Genomic DNA, 14,254 nt, shown 5'->3' with positions numbered 1-14,254 from the left:
TTGGGGCCGTGTTTGTCGGCGTAGGTGCTGATTAAGCATCTTGGCAGGGATAATAATGCTGAAAGACACAGTAATCTTATTAAGAGGTTTTCTTATCTGACTTTAAGGGGGCCGTGATGTATGTTGTGGCAGATTGCTGCTTGTTGGAATGAGTTGAGGCAGCAGGAAGGAACCAGGAGGATGTAGTGCTTTTCTCTTGTCAGATAATCGATAGTGGGACAGACTGTAGGAGAGGATGGACGAGCTTTACTGCCGGCCACTCTGGAAGCCAAATCCAGGCTTGTTTTTGTACCTCAAAAACTCTGAAAAACCTCTGCATTGTACGTGCAAATGCACCAGCAGCTGTGGATTTTCCACTCTAAAAGTCATCCAGTGCTCTTGTGCATGAGCTCACCCCCATTACTGTCAGTGAAGAGCTTTTTGATAGGCAAGAGATGTGATAAATGCTCAGCCGCAGCAAAAGGCTGTTAGGCTGCTGGATGCTGAATCCCATTGATCTTCCTCCAAAGTTGTTTGAATAGTCGGCTTGGATGCTGTTTGCGTTATTTGGAATAAGCAGGCTTTGGCACAATTGGCTGTTACTTAAAGCGCAAGCAATACTTTGAAACAGAAGTCTCCACTTGATTGTGGATTTATGAAACATGAATTAGCAATGATAAACAGGCATGGGAGGCGTGCTGGTGCACTGAGCAGAGACACTGTCCTGCAAACCTGCAGGGTTAGACATAACCCATGTTGGAGTGGCTGTTAGGCCCCAAACAAAGATCCACAGGGGGAAAGTATTTTAATTGTGTATAAATGCAAATAATTTTCATATAAGTAGATTAAAGCTCTTAAAAAAATAATATATTAAGCTACAAGTATGAAAAAACAGCAATACTCTTGTTTTAGAAGCTATTATAGTTTGTATTCTTGCAGAATTTAAAGGGCACTTACACAAATATCTTCCCCTAATCAATTAAATGGCTAACTTCTACATTTATGATCAATAAAACAACCCACTGTTAGCATTTTGAGTAATAGGAGCTGTTGCATGGACTCTGATGTAATTTCAGACACGCAGAATACAGATCCAAACATGATCCTTCTACATGGCCTCATCATTTAATGACACTAAAATGAGCACCGGGGTTTTATAACCACTGTCAGCTAACTGTTTTGGTAAATCCCAGTAAACTGTGCATGTCACATCAGTTCTCCAGCACCGTGTACATGCCCGTGGGCTGTGGGGTAATTTCATAACTGTGCCTAGTGGAGACCACCAACAACATTATGCAACTCTGCTTTTACAAAACTAGCCATTCTTCGCTCTCTCTGGCCTCACAGCACCCACTCTCCTGTGTCAATATGGTGTCAAAAGTTTAGTGACAGGAAATAGACTGAAACCGGGGTTTAAAAATAAAAACCTAATAAATATCTTATAAGTGTGTCTCTTGTTGTGGGGCATTAGCAGTGAATGCCAGGTTACATCAGTGTTGTTGATCTCAGCCTACTTTGGGACCATTGGACCTCGGAGTGTTCTAGCAGGCACATCAAACATGGGGACGGCGATGTTTTCAGTCGGTAGGCGTCTTGCACTCACTCTCTCTCTCTCTCTCTCTCTCTCTCTCTCTCTCTCTCTCTCTCTCTCTCTCTCTCCACTTGACTTTAATTCGGTCTAGTACCTACGCGTCATCCTCACGGACTCGCCTCCACGCATTGTGGGCTTATGTTTTTTTCTCTCTCTAAACAAGAAAATCAAACACAAACAAGCAAACATAAACAAAAGCTGACACAAGCAGCGCCTTTAAAATCCCCGTGACACCTTGTGGTTTTTTTTTGGAGGAAGGAGGTGGAGGAGGGAGGAGGAGGGGGGGGGGGGGGGGGGGGGACTTTTTTTTTTTTTTTTTTTTTTTTTTTTAAGAGAAGCGGAGGGTGAATTTGTGTGAGCACACGCTGTCAGGATGAGCTGATGTGAGCGCTGCATCAAGTGCGCGGACGGTGATGCTCCCGTATAAAACACCGCGCTGTATTTTGGCACAGAGGGGGGATGCATCAGTTTAACCCTCGGCTCTGCCCTCCGGACTCGCCCATCCAGTAATCCAGCCTCAAGATAAGTTGAGGGGGGCATGTGCGATCCCATTGCGAGGAATCCTGCCGCACGATAATTCCTGAGGATCTCTCTCTCTGTTCGCTTTCTTTCTGTTTTTTCTTCAACTTCGATGGCTTGAGTGGCCCATTTGCACTCATGCTCGCAGCCGAGGAGGGATGTAAAGGTACGGGCCATCCACCGCCCTCACATTGCACGGAGTAGCGGCGTGATTCAGGTCGCTATCTTGAGTGCCAATAAGCAGAAAAACTACTTTCGAGATGTGAATTATCGAGATTTGCTACTCATTCCGCCGGCTCGCCTGTCCTATGCTCTCGACAACGGGATTTCAAGAGGAAAATGATTGTGGCATAAACTATTTCTGGAGACGCTTGTCACAGATATCGCCGCTGAACTGGACAGGGTGGATGGTTATTTCCCAAACTGTTCAAGCCTATGTATACTGCATTCATCTGTTGGAAACGCTGCCTAGTGTCTTCGAGAACAGCGCAAGAGGAATGCTGGTCCAAGATCTAATGCCATTTACTTTAAGTTTTTGGCCTTTTTTCTTCGGTCATTGCCTTCTCTCACTGTTTTTACTCTCATGCCAGGTAAGGAGCATGTTCACGCGCGCCAAATGTCAAATTACGCATGAGGAGGAGAATGTAACTGGAGTTTGATTTACTGGGTAAAAACTGTGGAACTGATTTTATTTCTCGGTAACTTGTGTCCTCATTAAGCTGCAGTTAGTGCACGATAAATTGCATGTGTGTTTACACCATTGCACACCTGTGTTTAGGAAGTCCTGCCAGGCATGCATGTGCAGGGTTTCCATGAGAAATGTAGCCCTGCACACACACACACACAGACACTCATCTCCCTTGTAGTGGGAACATGGAGTAGCCAACTGTGTTTTCATGATAACAATATTCAGTTATCCCACCAGGATCCCTGCAGCAGGCATATGTTAGTGATGAGTATTCTAACCTCTGCCCCGCGCTGCTGCCTACAGATAGTGGTGAGCTGTTGTTCACACGCACACACTGCTGCCAGGGTTCATGTGTAATGTGATCTGCTTGAGTTTCCAAGTCCACCCACGCACACTCCTCGGGGCAGCCTGCTGCCCACTCTGTTGGTGGGTGGTTTCTTACAGGGAGCGGGCTGCAGCCATAGACGTGATACTATTCTGCATGTACTACATACACAGCAGCCCCGGTGACAACAACACTGGAGATATGAAAAGAATGCTGAGAGGATATCCACACTGAGAGGCTGCTGAGTGTTCCAGCTTCTCCATTTGTGCTGCACAGTGTTGATGCTGATGGTACTTGTGAGTAATGCGCTGAAGGACAGAGCCTCAGTCATTTCAATGTCTCCCTCTTTCTCTCTGCCTCACCATCAGGGAGAACTCCAGAGGTCATGCTCGCGGACTGTGGCGGAGAAAGTTAGTGAACAGTGCCAGCTGGCATGCCACTGTAGAAGATACCCTCCTCTCCCTCCTCCACCGCCTCCGCCGCCTCCCCCACGGCTTCTAGGCACCACAGGTAAGACTCCCCAGCTCCTGCTCCCAGGTTTCACACCTGTCTCGCTCCAAGTCGGCCTGTCTCACTCCCAGCCGCCTCTCATTCCAAGCCAGGCGCAGGTGTCGAGAAACTGGCCGGTCTGAAGTTTTGAAGTGTTTCCCTTTTTATGCTCAGAAGAAAAATGTTCCATCAACCCCCCTGAGATGATTCTATGAGTGCCCGTGTATGGGCTCACTTTTGCACGTGCGCGTCCTCTGTGCGTGTGATAGAGCCAGCAGGATGTTGACAGCTGAACACAGGACTAATTTATGCCGGGTCTGACCTTGGGGAGTACCCAGCTGCCTGTGAAATCCATGCCTGCTGGGCTGCCAAGCTCAGTGGTTGAGTGGTAGGGTTTCCCCCGGAGGACCCCTGATTAAAACACAGATGAGTTAATTAAATTAGCTTTAATTCGATAGAGATAAGGGGCTAATGAAGCAGCACTGTAGTTCCTGCTTTCGTTTTGAAGTTGAGCTGGAGGCAGTAAGGGTGAGTGTGTTTGTTCTTGCGCACAACAAGCGCGTATACCTGTGTGGGTCTCCTCCTGTTCCGTCCCACTCTTAGATGTTGAATCCTCTGACAGATAGGCGAGCAGATTGGCCCCGAGCCGCCTGCTGAAAGTTGATATGATTTGTATGTAGTCTCCGGAGCACTTTAATGAACATCGCACTGAGATATGGGACAGGCGTTGCTGATGATGCAGCTGTTCTGAGCTATTACTGTGACTCTTAAAAATCACTCACTCTCTGCCCCTTAATATTATGAGCGAGAAGGAGCACTTTATCATTACAGTCTCAATAGACAGCATGTTTTAATCAATCACATCCAATGATTTTTTTTCCTGTCTGGTCAATGTAGAAGGACCTATTTCCCCCTCCTGACTCAACATGAGAGTTATAGACCCTTCTGTGAATGTTGGTCACTGCTTTAATGCTGCCAGAACCATCTGCCTGTAAGCTAACGTGGGGAGGGGGGTTTGACACCCAATTACAGCTGACGCATGAGTGGAAGTCTGAATGTGCATCTACAGTGTTTGATGCCTCCATAAACAGCAGTGATAAATGTGATAAGCGGGCCAATTTTTAGTCCCTTTCAGCCTCACACAGAAATGTTTGCAGAGGGTGGAGACATCATGAATAATTCCCTTAAAAGGAGTTTTTTCCTCAGTTTTCAATGTAATCTATACAGGCGCATAATTATCTAGATGTTCCCTCAGTTAGCCCAATTTGCAGAGCGATTAGAGCCCGAAAGTTTGCTTTAAACTGAAGCCTTTAAATATGCATTGAATATGCATAGCTAACATGCAAAACTGGGACAAAGACTGAGACTTTATCTTCCAGAAGTCTTTAGAGAAAAGAGGAAAAATTGGCAACGTAAGTAAGTCTGTGAGTGCTAAAAACGGTGTCTGGAGTCCTTCAAAGGAGTGTGGCTTTATCACAAGGAAGTAGATCCTTACCACTGACTGAATTAAATCCTCCAGCCGTTGACAAAACGCAGGATTAAAATGGAAGTTTGGCTGAGAGGAGCTTTTAGATTCATAGTGACTTATGACGTGGTTGCTGTGCCGGGGAGAGCCGTGCCGTCTTATTTTCCTCCGTAGAAAATGTGCTGTGTTGGAAAATAGTCCACAGCATTACTAAGGAGTATTTGTTGCTATGGTGTAAACCCTTCCACTCATTCATAACAAAATAGCTGCAAGTGTAGGAGCTACGAGTTTGTTGTTGTATATACAGTTCGGGGTCTCTGGAGCATAAAACTGGAACAAACCAGCCCTCATAGATTGATATATAGATATGCACATGACTTCACTGATTTAGAGATGGTGGGAGCGCATCAAACGCTGCAGAAAGAGAAGAGGGAAAGTTCTGCATTACAGACACGAAGTTGCTGATGCACATAATGTTATTCAACATTCCTGGTGAGTGGTCTTACTCCACGGATCTAATGTGGAAAGAGCAGGAGGTTCCTGCAACAGTAATTGGTGTGGACAAGAGTGCTGGTGGAGGGAAGGCTGACGGGACCTTAAATGATTCATGGTGTCGGCTTGGATATCTTTGAACGTTGAACCTAAGACCTACAGAACAGGCGAGGACACAGCGTCTCCGCAGCTCACAGAGCGGGGTAGAAAAGCCCCTCCATGCTGCTCTGTTATTGTCTTGTATAATACGATCACTATGGATCTAATAACAAGCCTCGGGTCAGTGTTGTATCTAAAGATGCATTATCACACAAATGTTTTATTGATTTTGTACAGATTTATTCTGCTAAGTACCCTCTATTCATTCTCTTCCCCTGTATCCAAATCTCTCTCCTCCTTCCCCCTCTTCTTCTTCTCCTTTTTTAAAAGTGGCAGAGCCCATGGTGCCCTCGTTGAGGCCCTGGTGGATGGAGATGGACATCATAGTGCTCGGAACGGTGGGCTGTGCCTCAGTCGTCTTCCTCCTCTCAGCCATCATCATCTGCTACAAGGCCATCAAGAGGTTGGACGCCACTTCTCCATTTGTCCTTGTCGTATTTTAGTTAGCTCCTTATTTATCTGTGACAGTTTAAAGTGATGACAAATTGAAATAGAGCAGACGCAGGCAGGCTACTCAGCATGTCATATGTAATTTGACCCATGGGAGACACAACTATCCCTTCTGATTTGGTGTGTGAGCGGCGCAGGAGGCTTCGATGACCCCGTCATCACCCTGCTGGGTCACACTGAGGTCAGAGGTTAGATAATGGAAAGGGTTGTAAATGTCAGCGAGGAAGATTCACAACACAGAGTCACCCAGAAACATCCTATAATCTAAATTAATTAACCGAGGTGCCTGATGACCTGGCTTTACGACGCTGTGCTGATTTTAATTTGCACAAGGGTCTAAAGCTTCCAGGAACGGCAGCTGGATTCACGAAAGTGAAAGCAAAGAGGCGAGCAGAGGATTCCCAAGACGCTGCGGTTACAGCGGGAACTGTTTCCCCCCATTTGGTTTATTAGAGAAAAAAGGCTGCGTGAGGTTTTAGCCTGCAGCACAACCCAGACCCAATTCTCTGTGTGACATTAAGGCAGCACCGTGTCACACATGCACTCTGACATCACCGTTAATGTTCGCAGACATTTAGCAAACACACACTCCCACATCGTGCAAAGCAATGCACACGCACAGAGAGGCATGCAGAGGAGAGGATACTTGTGTGCACCCATCCATAAACACACAACGTCTTAACACACATAGATACATCATCCTGGCATATTTACACACTCTATAAAATACGGCAGAAACATCGACTCACACACCAATGTGCCGCAGACGTGTGCGCTAAATTATATAGATATTTCTATGTTTTATTTATGTGTATTTAAACTGATTTAGTATCATACTTTCTTATTTTTATGGGACTATATTAAGCCTGCATGCCTGTTACGGCTCTCCTCAGCAGAACTCTATTTCTCCTTTCTTTAAACAACAAATAGGCAAAGTCAGGCAGCGGAAGTAATGGGTGGTTGGCTCAGGAATTCATTATGGCAATTCTCCAGCCCCCTGTGTAGCCAAGGGGCACCTTTTTTAATGCAGCAGTGGTAGGAAAGTGTTGTTGCAATATGGGCTCTAGCCCCAAACCCAAGTCATTATTTATGAATTAATTTGCGCAGTCATTCAGTCGCAGGCCACATCTTTTATACATGCAAGCGGGTCGTGTCCTGAAGCTCTGTGGGCTCTAGACCGCAGACTTTGTGCCACGCCAAGCTGCCCTCCGCTCTGAATGAGAAGGGAGAAACATACAGGTCCAGCCAGACGGGCCTCATTAGACATTCATTAGTCACCAGCCAATAGGAGAGCGGTGCACCGAAGATGTGATTTCTTTAACATTTGTCATGGATGCTCTCATCATCAATCGCTCCTGAGAGGAAGGGAGAGGAAACAACACGGCTAAAAAGGACAGAGAAATGTTTTCTAGCAAAGCAAGCAAAGTCAGTAATTGAGCCTCTTAGTCAATAACAATGTGAGCGAGGGTTTGTCAGTAAGAAAAACACAGCCAGTTATATATAGCCCTTGCAGCCCATCAGTGCTCCGGGCTTTCCCAATGAAAATCAGCTGGCCGAGGGCCAGGGCCTGAGCGCCACAGACAGCAGAAGAGCTAACGCTGCGGGTCCCAGCCCTCCTGGCCTTTTGTTATTTTTTATAATCTATGTCTGCCAGTCATCTGTCAGAAGCAAAGGGGCTGGAAAGAAAAAAAACACTTCCATACAATTCTATTCAGAGTCCACAGCACCAGGGAGGCTGGTGTGTGCAAGCAGAGAGAAGAGGATTCAGACACACGCTGCGTTTCAGTGTTGCTGTGCCATCCGAAGCAAAAGACATGATGCTGCAGTCCGGGCTGTCGGCCATCCAAGGAGCCAAAACAAACAAAACTCAAACCAACTGACTAATGAAGCTAGATGCTTCACCCAATCACTTAGCGCTCAGGGAGGCTTGTCTAAAGACGGATAATACATCACAGCTGCTCCTGTCCTGTCCAAGGGCAACGCCGTATTTCAAAAATACTCAACCAGGGGTACAATAAAGGGAAAATACTTGGTTTAAAATCCAATATTTACTATTACATTATTAATCTCCTGTTTTATTTTCAAAAATTACTGTACATGAACCTCCAAAACTGCTGACAGATTTTTACAGTCTGTTATTTAATGCTTCTTCTTTGAACCATAGCATGTTACTCTAATTTCCAGATGGCTGGAGTAATTGTAAACAGCTCAACACATGTCCCAATTTCACCGTGATCCATTCCCCAAACTTCAAACAGGAGTGTGCGCTGTGATTGCACAGCTTTGATATGAAATATTCATCTAACCTGTGAAGTGTTGTGTTGCCACCTGCCATGTGTCAACAGCATGGCATCTATTATTGAAGGCCCGGGTCGAGGTCGGCTTGAGGCCCCAGTGCTCTGCCCTGTGTGGTGGCCCAAAGCGACATGGTCAGTCTGAGGAAAGATTACATCCTGGGAGAAACAAACAGGGCTGAAGCACCTTCCAGCAGGATCTAGATCACCGAACAGCAAACAGCTTTTTATAGCACAACAGATGAAATACTGACCGGTCAAATATACTCAAAATAAATTATTAGTGAGCTGCTAGGATGTTGCGTAACGACTATCGACCCCACTGACCTTATATTCCAAGTAGGAGAATTCCCAGACTGGCTGTAAACAATGCTGTCTGTCCCTCTGAGAAAACTTCGGTGTATCCCCAGTCCCCTAGCTGCAGATGCATCGGCCAATCATATCCCCCACAGCAGAATGTGTTCCCACCCTGAGGCTGGACAGTTTCCTTTTTTAGGCTTTCCCAGGGTCCCACAGGGACACAGTAAGCAGCATCTGTCCTACATGGGCAGCATGTATCCCTGGTGTCCCGCGCCATACGAACCCTCCCAGCTGACAGAGTCCCACTGGAAGTCTGAGTCATTGTCTTAGTCATATGTTTTGTTAGAAAGTTACCTAGATAGCCACATCACTTCTAACAACCCCAACCAGTACATATTTAATACAAAAAAGCCAATAAATTATCTTCCAAACATCTTGTTTATACATGACAGTCCAAAATATGAACACAAACATCAGATCAATCGGAGGCTAGCAGCTAGCGGCTCTGTTATGTTGTGCTAAGACACAGCGTTGCTTCGAGCTACATGCTAACATCTGCATGCTAACTTGCTAATGATGAAGATGCTCACTCTGCTACCAAGCAAGTATAATGTTCATCATAGGCACCATCTCTGTTTCATGTCATGTGTAAGCATGCTAACATTAGCTAAAGAAGTACAGCAAAGGATTACTGCAATCTAGCCATTAGCTTTGGTAGCTAGGTATTTGTTCAAAAACCAGGACAAACTGAATTTTTTACTTTATCATGGCACAAAATGAAACATTAAGGACTTAACCAAGTTATTTTTAGTAAGAGGAAGTTTAGTGTTTCGTAGCAATCCTTTCTGTAGTTTTTGACATATTTCACAAAAAATAAACGAAATCAAACCAATGGTGACACTAGACAAAATTGGGGACATGAATGACATGGAAATTCATTAAAATGTTGATATATTTCAGTCTGGACATAAGTGCTTGTCTAACAGACAGGCTGAAAATGCCACACTAACAGCTGTGTTGCTAGCATAGCTAAAATTGACAGAGCAGATACACTGAGAGTGTTTTTTCTTGCTGGGAAACCCTTTAAAGACTTGGAAAGATCCCGAGAGTAAGGAGACGGACGTATTTTTCTCCTGCTGTATTTTTCAGCTAAAAAAAACGTGTTGGAGTTAAGCTGAACAGGATTTCTGAGGAGCTGGTGAAGGCAGGAGGCGGAGGGGCAGAGGTGGCTCACAGCACTGAAATGACAGCTGGAAAACAGGCGAGACAGGAACAGTTTATAAACCTGACAGCTACAAGATGCTTGTTTAACAGGTGTGGAGAATCATCAGGCTTAAGCGTACAGGAGCTACGGAAAAGACAGCTGACAGATTGGGTTTACAGCGAGGGAGGAAGCGAGCAGGTGCATGAAAAGTACACATCCTAATTGAACATTTAATAGACTGACCCTGCACCAAGACATATTCATTTCAACGCCGTTCAATTCTAGACAGATGTAGACAGATGTAAAAATATAGGTATTTTACATAACAGAAATGAAGACTGGTATTGCTTTTACCTTACGATATCAGGAACACATGGGAGCTGTGAGCTAAAATGCTAAATGCTGTGGTTTAGCTCAAAATGTTTGCAAATTCGGCTACTGTTGCCCCATATGTAAAAAAATAAATAAAAAAATGTATAGAGTATAGTAGCATGTACAAAAGTAGTGGAAAGAAACGAAAGTAAAAAAGAGTAATTTCAGAAACATAGCATAGGTCTACTATATCAAAAGTTAGCTAACATTAGCCGCCGAAAGCTACTAATCAGCCCAGAACACAGCGTAGCCGCAAAACACAGAGTGTAATTGAACAGGGAGCTTTGTGGATTAAGAATTCATATGAATTTATGTACTTTTAATTTGTAGGAGGGAAAACAATTCCTCCTTTTAAAAAAGTATTTGAATATTTTATTCTCACCTCTTTAACACACTTTCAACTGACCTACTTAGAAATGTAGTTTTTCCAGTAGGGATTTGGCATTAAATTGCATTATGTCACATTTGAGCTCATTTCACCCTGTAAGGATTCCCTCTCTTCACGACGCCCGAGAAGGGAATAAGATTAGTGCTGGACTGGACTGGGAATGACTGTTCGTCAAAGTTGGACGGCCCGGCCGGTGCTTTCAGAGGAGAGGAGACACTAAGCTAAGATGTCGCTCAAGGGTCCTCTGTGGCGATGAAGGCAACGTACAGCGTTGAGTGGGACAATGACTGTACTAACTGTATTCAGATCTGTCTCTGAGTTACATAAGCCCGAGCAGGAGAGAGCAGCTGAGGGGGTCGGTGCAGAAGCCACAGTACACTGGACAAATATAATAACCACAAAGGCACCGAGGAGTGCATGAAAAGGGCTGCATTGAATGATACAAGCCAGTAGCAGGAAGGGGATCATGTGTTGCAGCTTCATTTTGCACCAGAACGAACTCATAGAAACCCGTGTTGAGAGGGAATCTCACAGTATCGATGTTATTCTCAAGTTGTTTTGACAGCCACACACATGCTCATTACTTAGAGGGAAGAGAACGTAATTGCCTTATCCCCTGTGTTGCAATGTATCTTTCCCTCCTGTCTCCTTGCAAAAATGACCTTTGAACATTGAGCTTATTAGAAAGGATCGCTGAGACCATCGCATCCACCCAGAGCAGCAGGAGAATCAAATCAGCCTAAAGGTTAACAGTCTAGAAGTTCTGTTTAATGGCGTGGCCTTTAGCTAACATCAAATCTACTTTTCAAAGAAGCTGTCCTCACTTTGTGAAAATGTTTATTCGCAGGAAACCACTCCGGAAAGAGGAGAACGGGACGAGTCGCGGGGAATATGCCATGAGCATCCGTAACAAGAAGGCCATGGGAACGAACAACACTGTGGTATAGACTCTGGTATCTGGTCTTCTAGTAGACGCAGGAAGTGACATCACCATAACGTCTCTCACCCTATACTGAATACAACAATCCCTTCTCCCCCAGAATGCAACAGGGTTTCACCCGATGTTTTCAAATAGGTAAACCTTCCCTCTTTCTTGGCATGTTGCCCGGACATGAAGACACCATTCAGCTCCAGACGAGCTGTAAAAGATGGATGGGAAAAAAAATCAAGGCAGAAAAGGACAGAGAGGAAAAATCCACAAAGGCCCCATGGTGTCGAAAGTGGCACAGCAGGCTGAACATTATGCTCTTAGTAACAGCAAGTGTTGCTGACAGGCTGGTTGGCTGCTGGCTGGAGAGGGACTGTCTGCCAGTCTGCTGCAGATCCAGACCTCACACACTGTTGACATCTGCAACGGAAACAACGGACAATACCGCCGCCCTGCAATCCCACAGGACAGCCCATCACACACAATAAATAACGTGCATGCAGTTTTTACAGAGAATGCAACTTTTTTTATATTCCAATCCCCACACCGTCCATATTTTGTTCTCCATTTTCTGAGACAGATGCTTCGTGAGAGGCATGATGTTACTGTCGCTCTCGGCTCTGACATGTGGATTCATCTGACTATGCAATTTAAAGAAATCCATATTTTAAAAGAAAGGAGGAGCGGCGACATCAACACGGGACATTCTGGTTATTTTACCACGCCAAAAATGCCAACCGAGACTTATCTCAATGTAATATACTCCAGTCACTCATCGATTTATTTTTTCTCTATTTATTTACTCTTCTACCTTTTGAATTTATTTTTCTACTTAAAAGAAAGTCTTGTAAGTTACACACATCTCTACAAATCTTGACGACTTCATTTGATTTCCTGATAGCTCTGTTTTTTAAGTGAATAATTTATAAACCATATAATTCATTTGTGATGCTCCGATGCTTTAAGCCTGCTGTCAGTTTGTCGAGACGCTGATGCAGAAAACGCGCTCGCTCTGCAGAGAGTTTTTGTCTCTGGGTGTTTGATATGTTTCTCTCTGTTTCCCTGAGACTTCAGCTAAAACATCGGGGGTCTATATGATGTTTTATGTGAATGTGTGTTTTCCAAACATTATTTCTGTGCTGCATCATATTCCAGTCCCAGACTCCAAGTACAACCTGCTATCACAAGTCATTTGGTTAAATCACGTTTGGGGTCAGCTAGATGCCTTCAGCCATGTTTTGTTTGGGTTTGACAATCTTCATTTTTCTTGTCTGTCAAGCAAGCTTATCCCATCTCTATAGAAACAGGGGACCTGAGCCCAGGGCTGACCTTGTGACTGGTGAGAGACGGGAGACTTAGCCAATAGCCAGAGATCAGGTTGCACAGAGGATGGCCTCAGCAGGGATGTGTGTGACTCAGTGCTGTCACAGGCATCCTCCACATCCCTGCTGGAAAAAAAAAAAAAAAAAAGACACAACCGAGCTGAACTGGAGCATCACTCAACGCTGCTCTGCTTTCTCTTTTTTTTCTTTTACATTAAATCTGTGTGTGTCTGTGCGTGCATGTGCGAGCGTGTGTGTGTCTGTCTGTAGGTGAGCGTGCATGCAGATGAGTGTACTCAGAGAGAGTGGGCTGTACTCTGTGGCTGTCAGTTAAGTATAGATATTGGCTAAACTGTGGAGATTTGGGAAAAACACATGCTTGCATCTAAACATGCACAGGTATTAGCTAAAAGTATACCCCACCATGTACCTATATGAGAGACATGAAGGATGCATGAATGTAAATATTGATATTTAAAGATCTGCCTTCTGGACTGTTAATTAATGTACAGTGTAACAGAACATATGTTTATACATAGTTAAACAATGTGCTACCATTTAGAATAATGTCAATGTTGTCATGTTGATGGAGCAAGCCATTAATGTATATATGGCAATCAATAGTACAAACACAATTTATGCATTATACCAAACAGATAGAAAGATGTGCATAAGTTGATTTCATTGCTGAGTTTTTCAGTTGTAAATAAAACTGTACAGAACAACAGAGCCACAGTCTATTGTGTTTACACAGATGTAACGCGCAGGTATGAATCTGTTGTTATAAAAGGGAGACTGTTATATTTAGCCCGGGCCCATCCTGTCTGCACCGTTGTGCCGTTTATGTCTTGGGGCAGAGCGCTGCTGGCCGTGCCTCCTGGGCCCCCCTGCAGCGGAGGACATGTTCTCATCAGTCTGTCTCACACAGTGCATCTTTAATGAAGTGCGATTATCAAGCGTATTGCGCTCCATGGGGCTTAATGATAGAAGAAGGAAAACTTATAGGTTGCATATTGTTCTAGCTCTGGGCTCAATCTGTAATAATGTCAGAAAGAAGTCGTGGATGTGCATGAGGGATTTCTGCAGCTGAAGCAAGAACACAAGTTTCTGTAGCAAATTTAATGGAGGGAAAAAAAGACATTATTGGGTTTAAAAGAGGCTGCACTGTTACACTGACTCATATAGACATTTTCCCATTTCTTCTTTAATTTGCATTAACTGCAGTTAATGATGTGTAACAAACTAAGGGGACAAACCTGTGCTGTACAGGCTGATGCAGAGGTGCACTG

At 44.5% G+C, this 14,254-nt stretch overlaps 1 protein-coding gene across 1 annotated transcript; it reads left to right on the top strand.

The window, feature by feature from the left end:
- Positions 1-2,211: 2,211 nt before the first annotated feature.
- prima1 (proline rich membrane anchor 1) lies at positions 2,212-13,680 on the top strand. Its single transcript, XM_069662146.1, has 4 exons — positions 2,212-2,679; positions 3,471-3,612; positions 5,984-6,110; positions 11,563-13,680. The coding sequence occupies exons 1-4, from the start codon at positions 2,398-2,400 to the stop codon at positions 11,660-11,662; spliced, it is 651 nt and encodes a 216-aa protein (XP_069518247.1). The 5' UTR covers positions 2,212-2,397; the 3' UTR covers positions 11,663-13,680.
- Positions 13,681-14,254: the final 574 nt, after the last annotated feature.

This window comes from Semicossyphus pulcher, unplaced genomic scaffold (genome assembly GCF_022749685.1).
Source record: "Semicossyphus pulcher isolate SPU_LCO1_2020_fin unplaced genomic scaffold, fSemPul1.0.p SCAF_14, whole genome shotgun sequence".
Lineage (NCBI taxonomy): Eukaryota > Metazoa > Chordata > Actinopteri > Labriformes > Labridae > Semicossyphus > Semicossyphus pulcher.
This window is presented reverse-complemented; position numbering and strand designations above follow the sequence as displayed.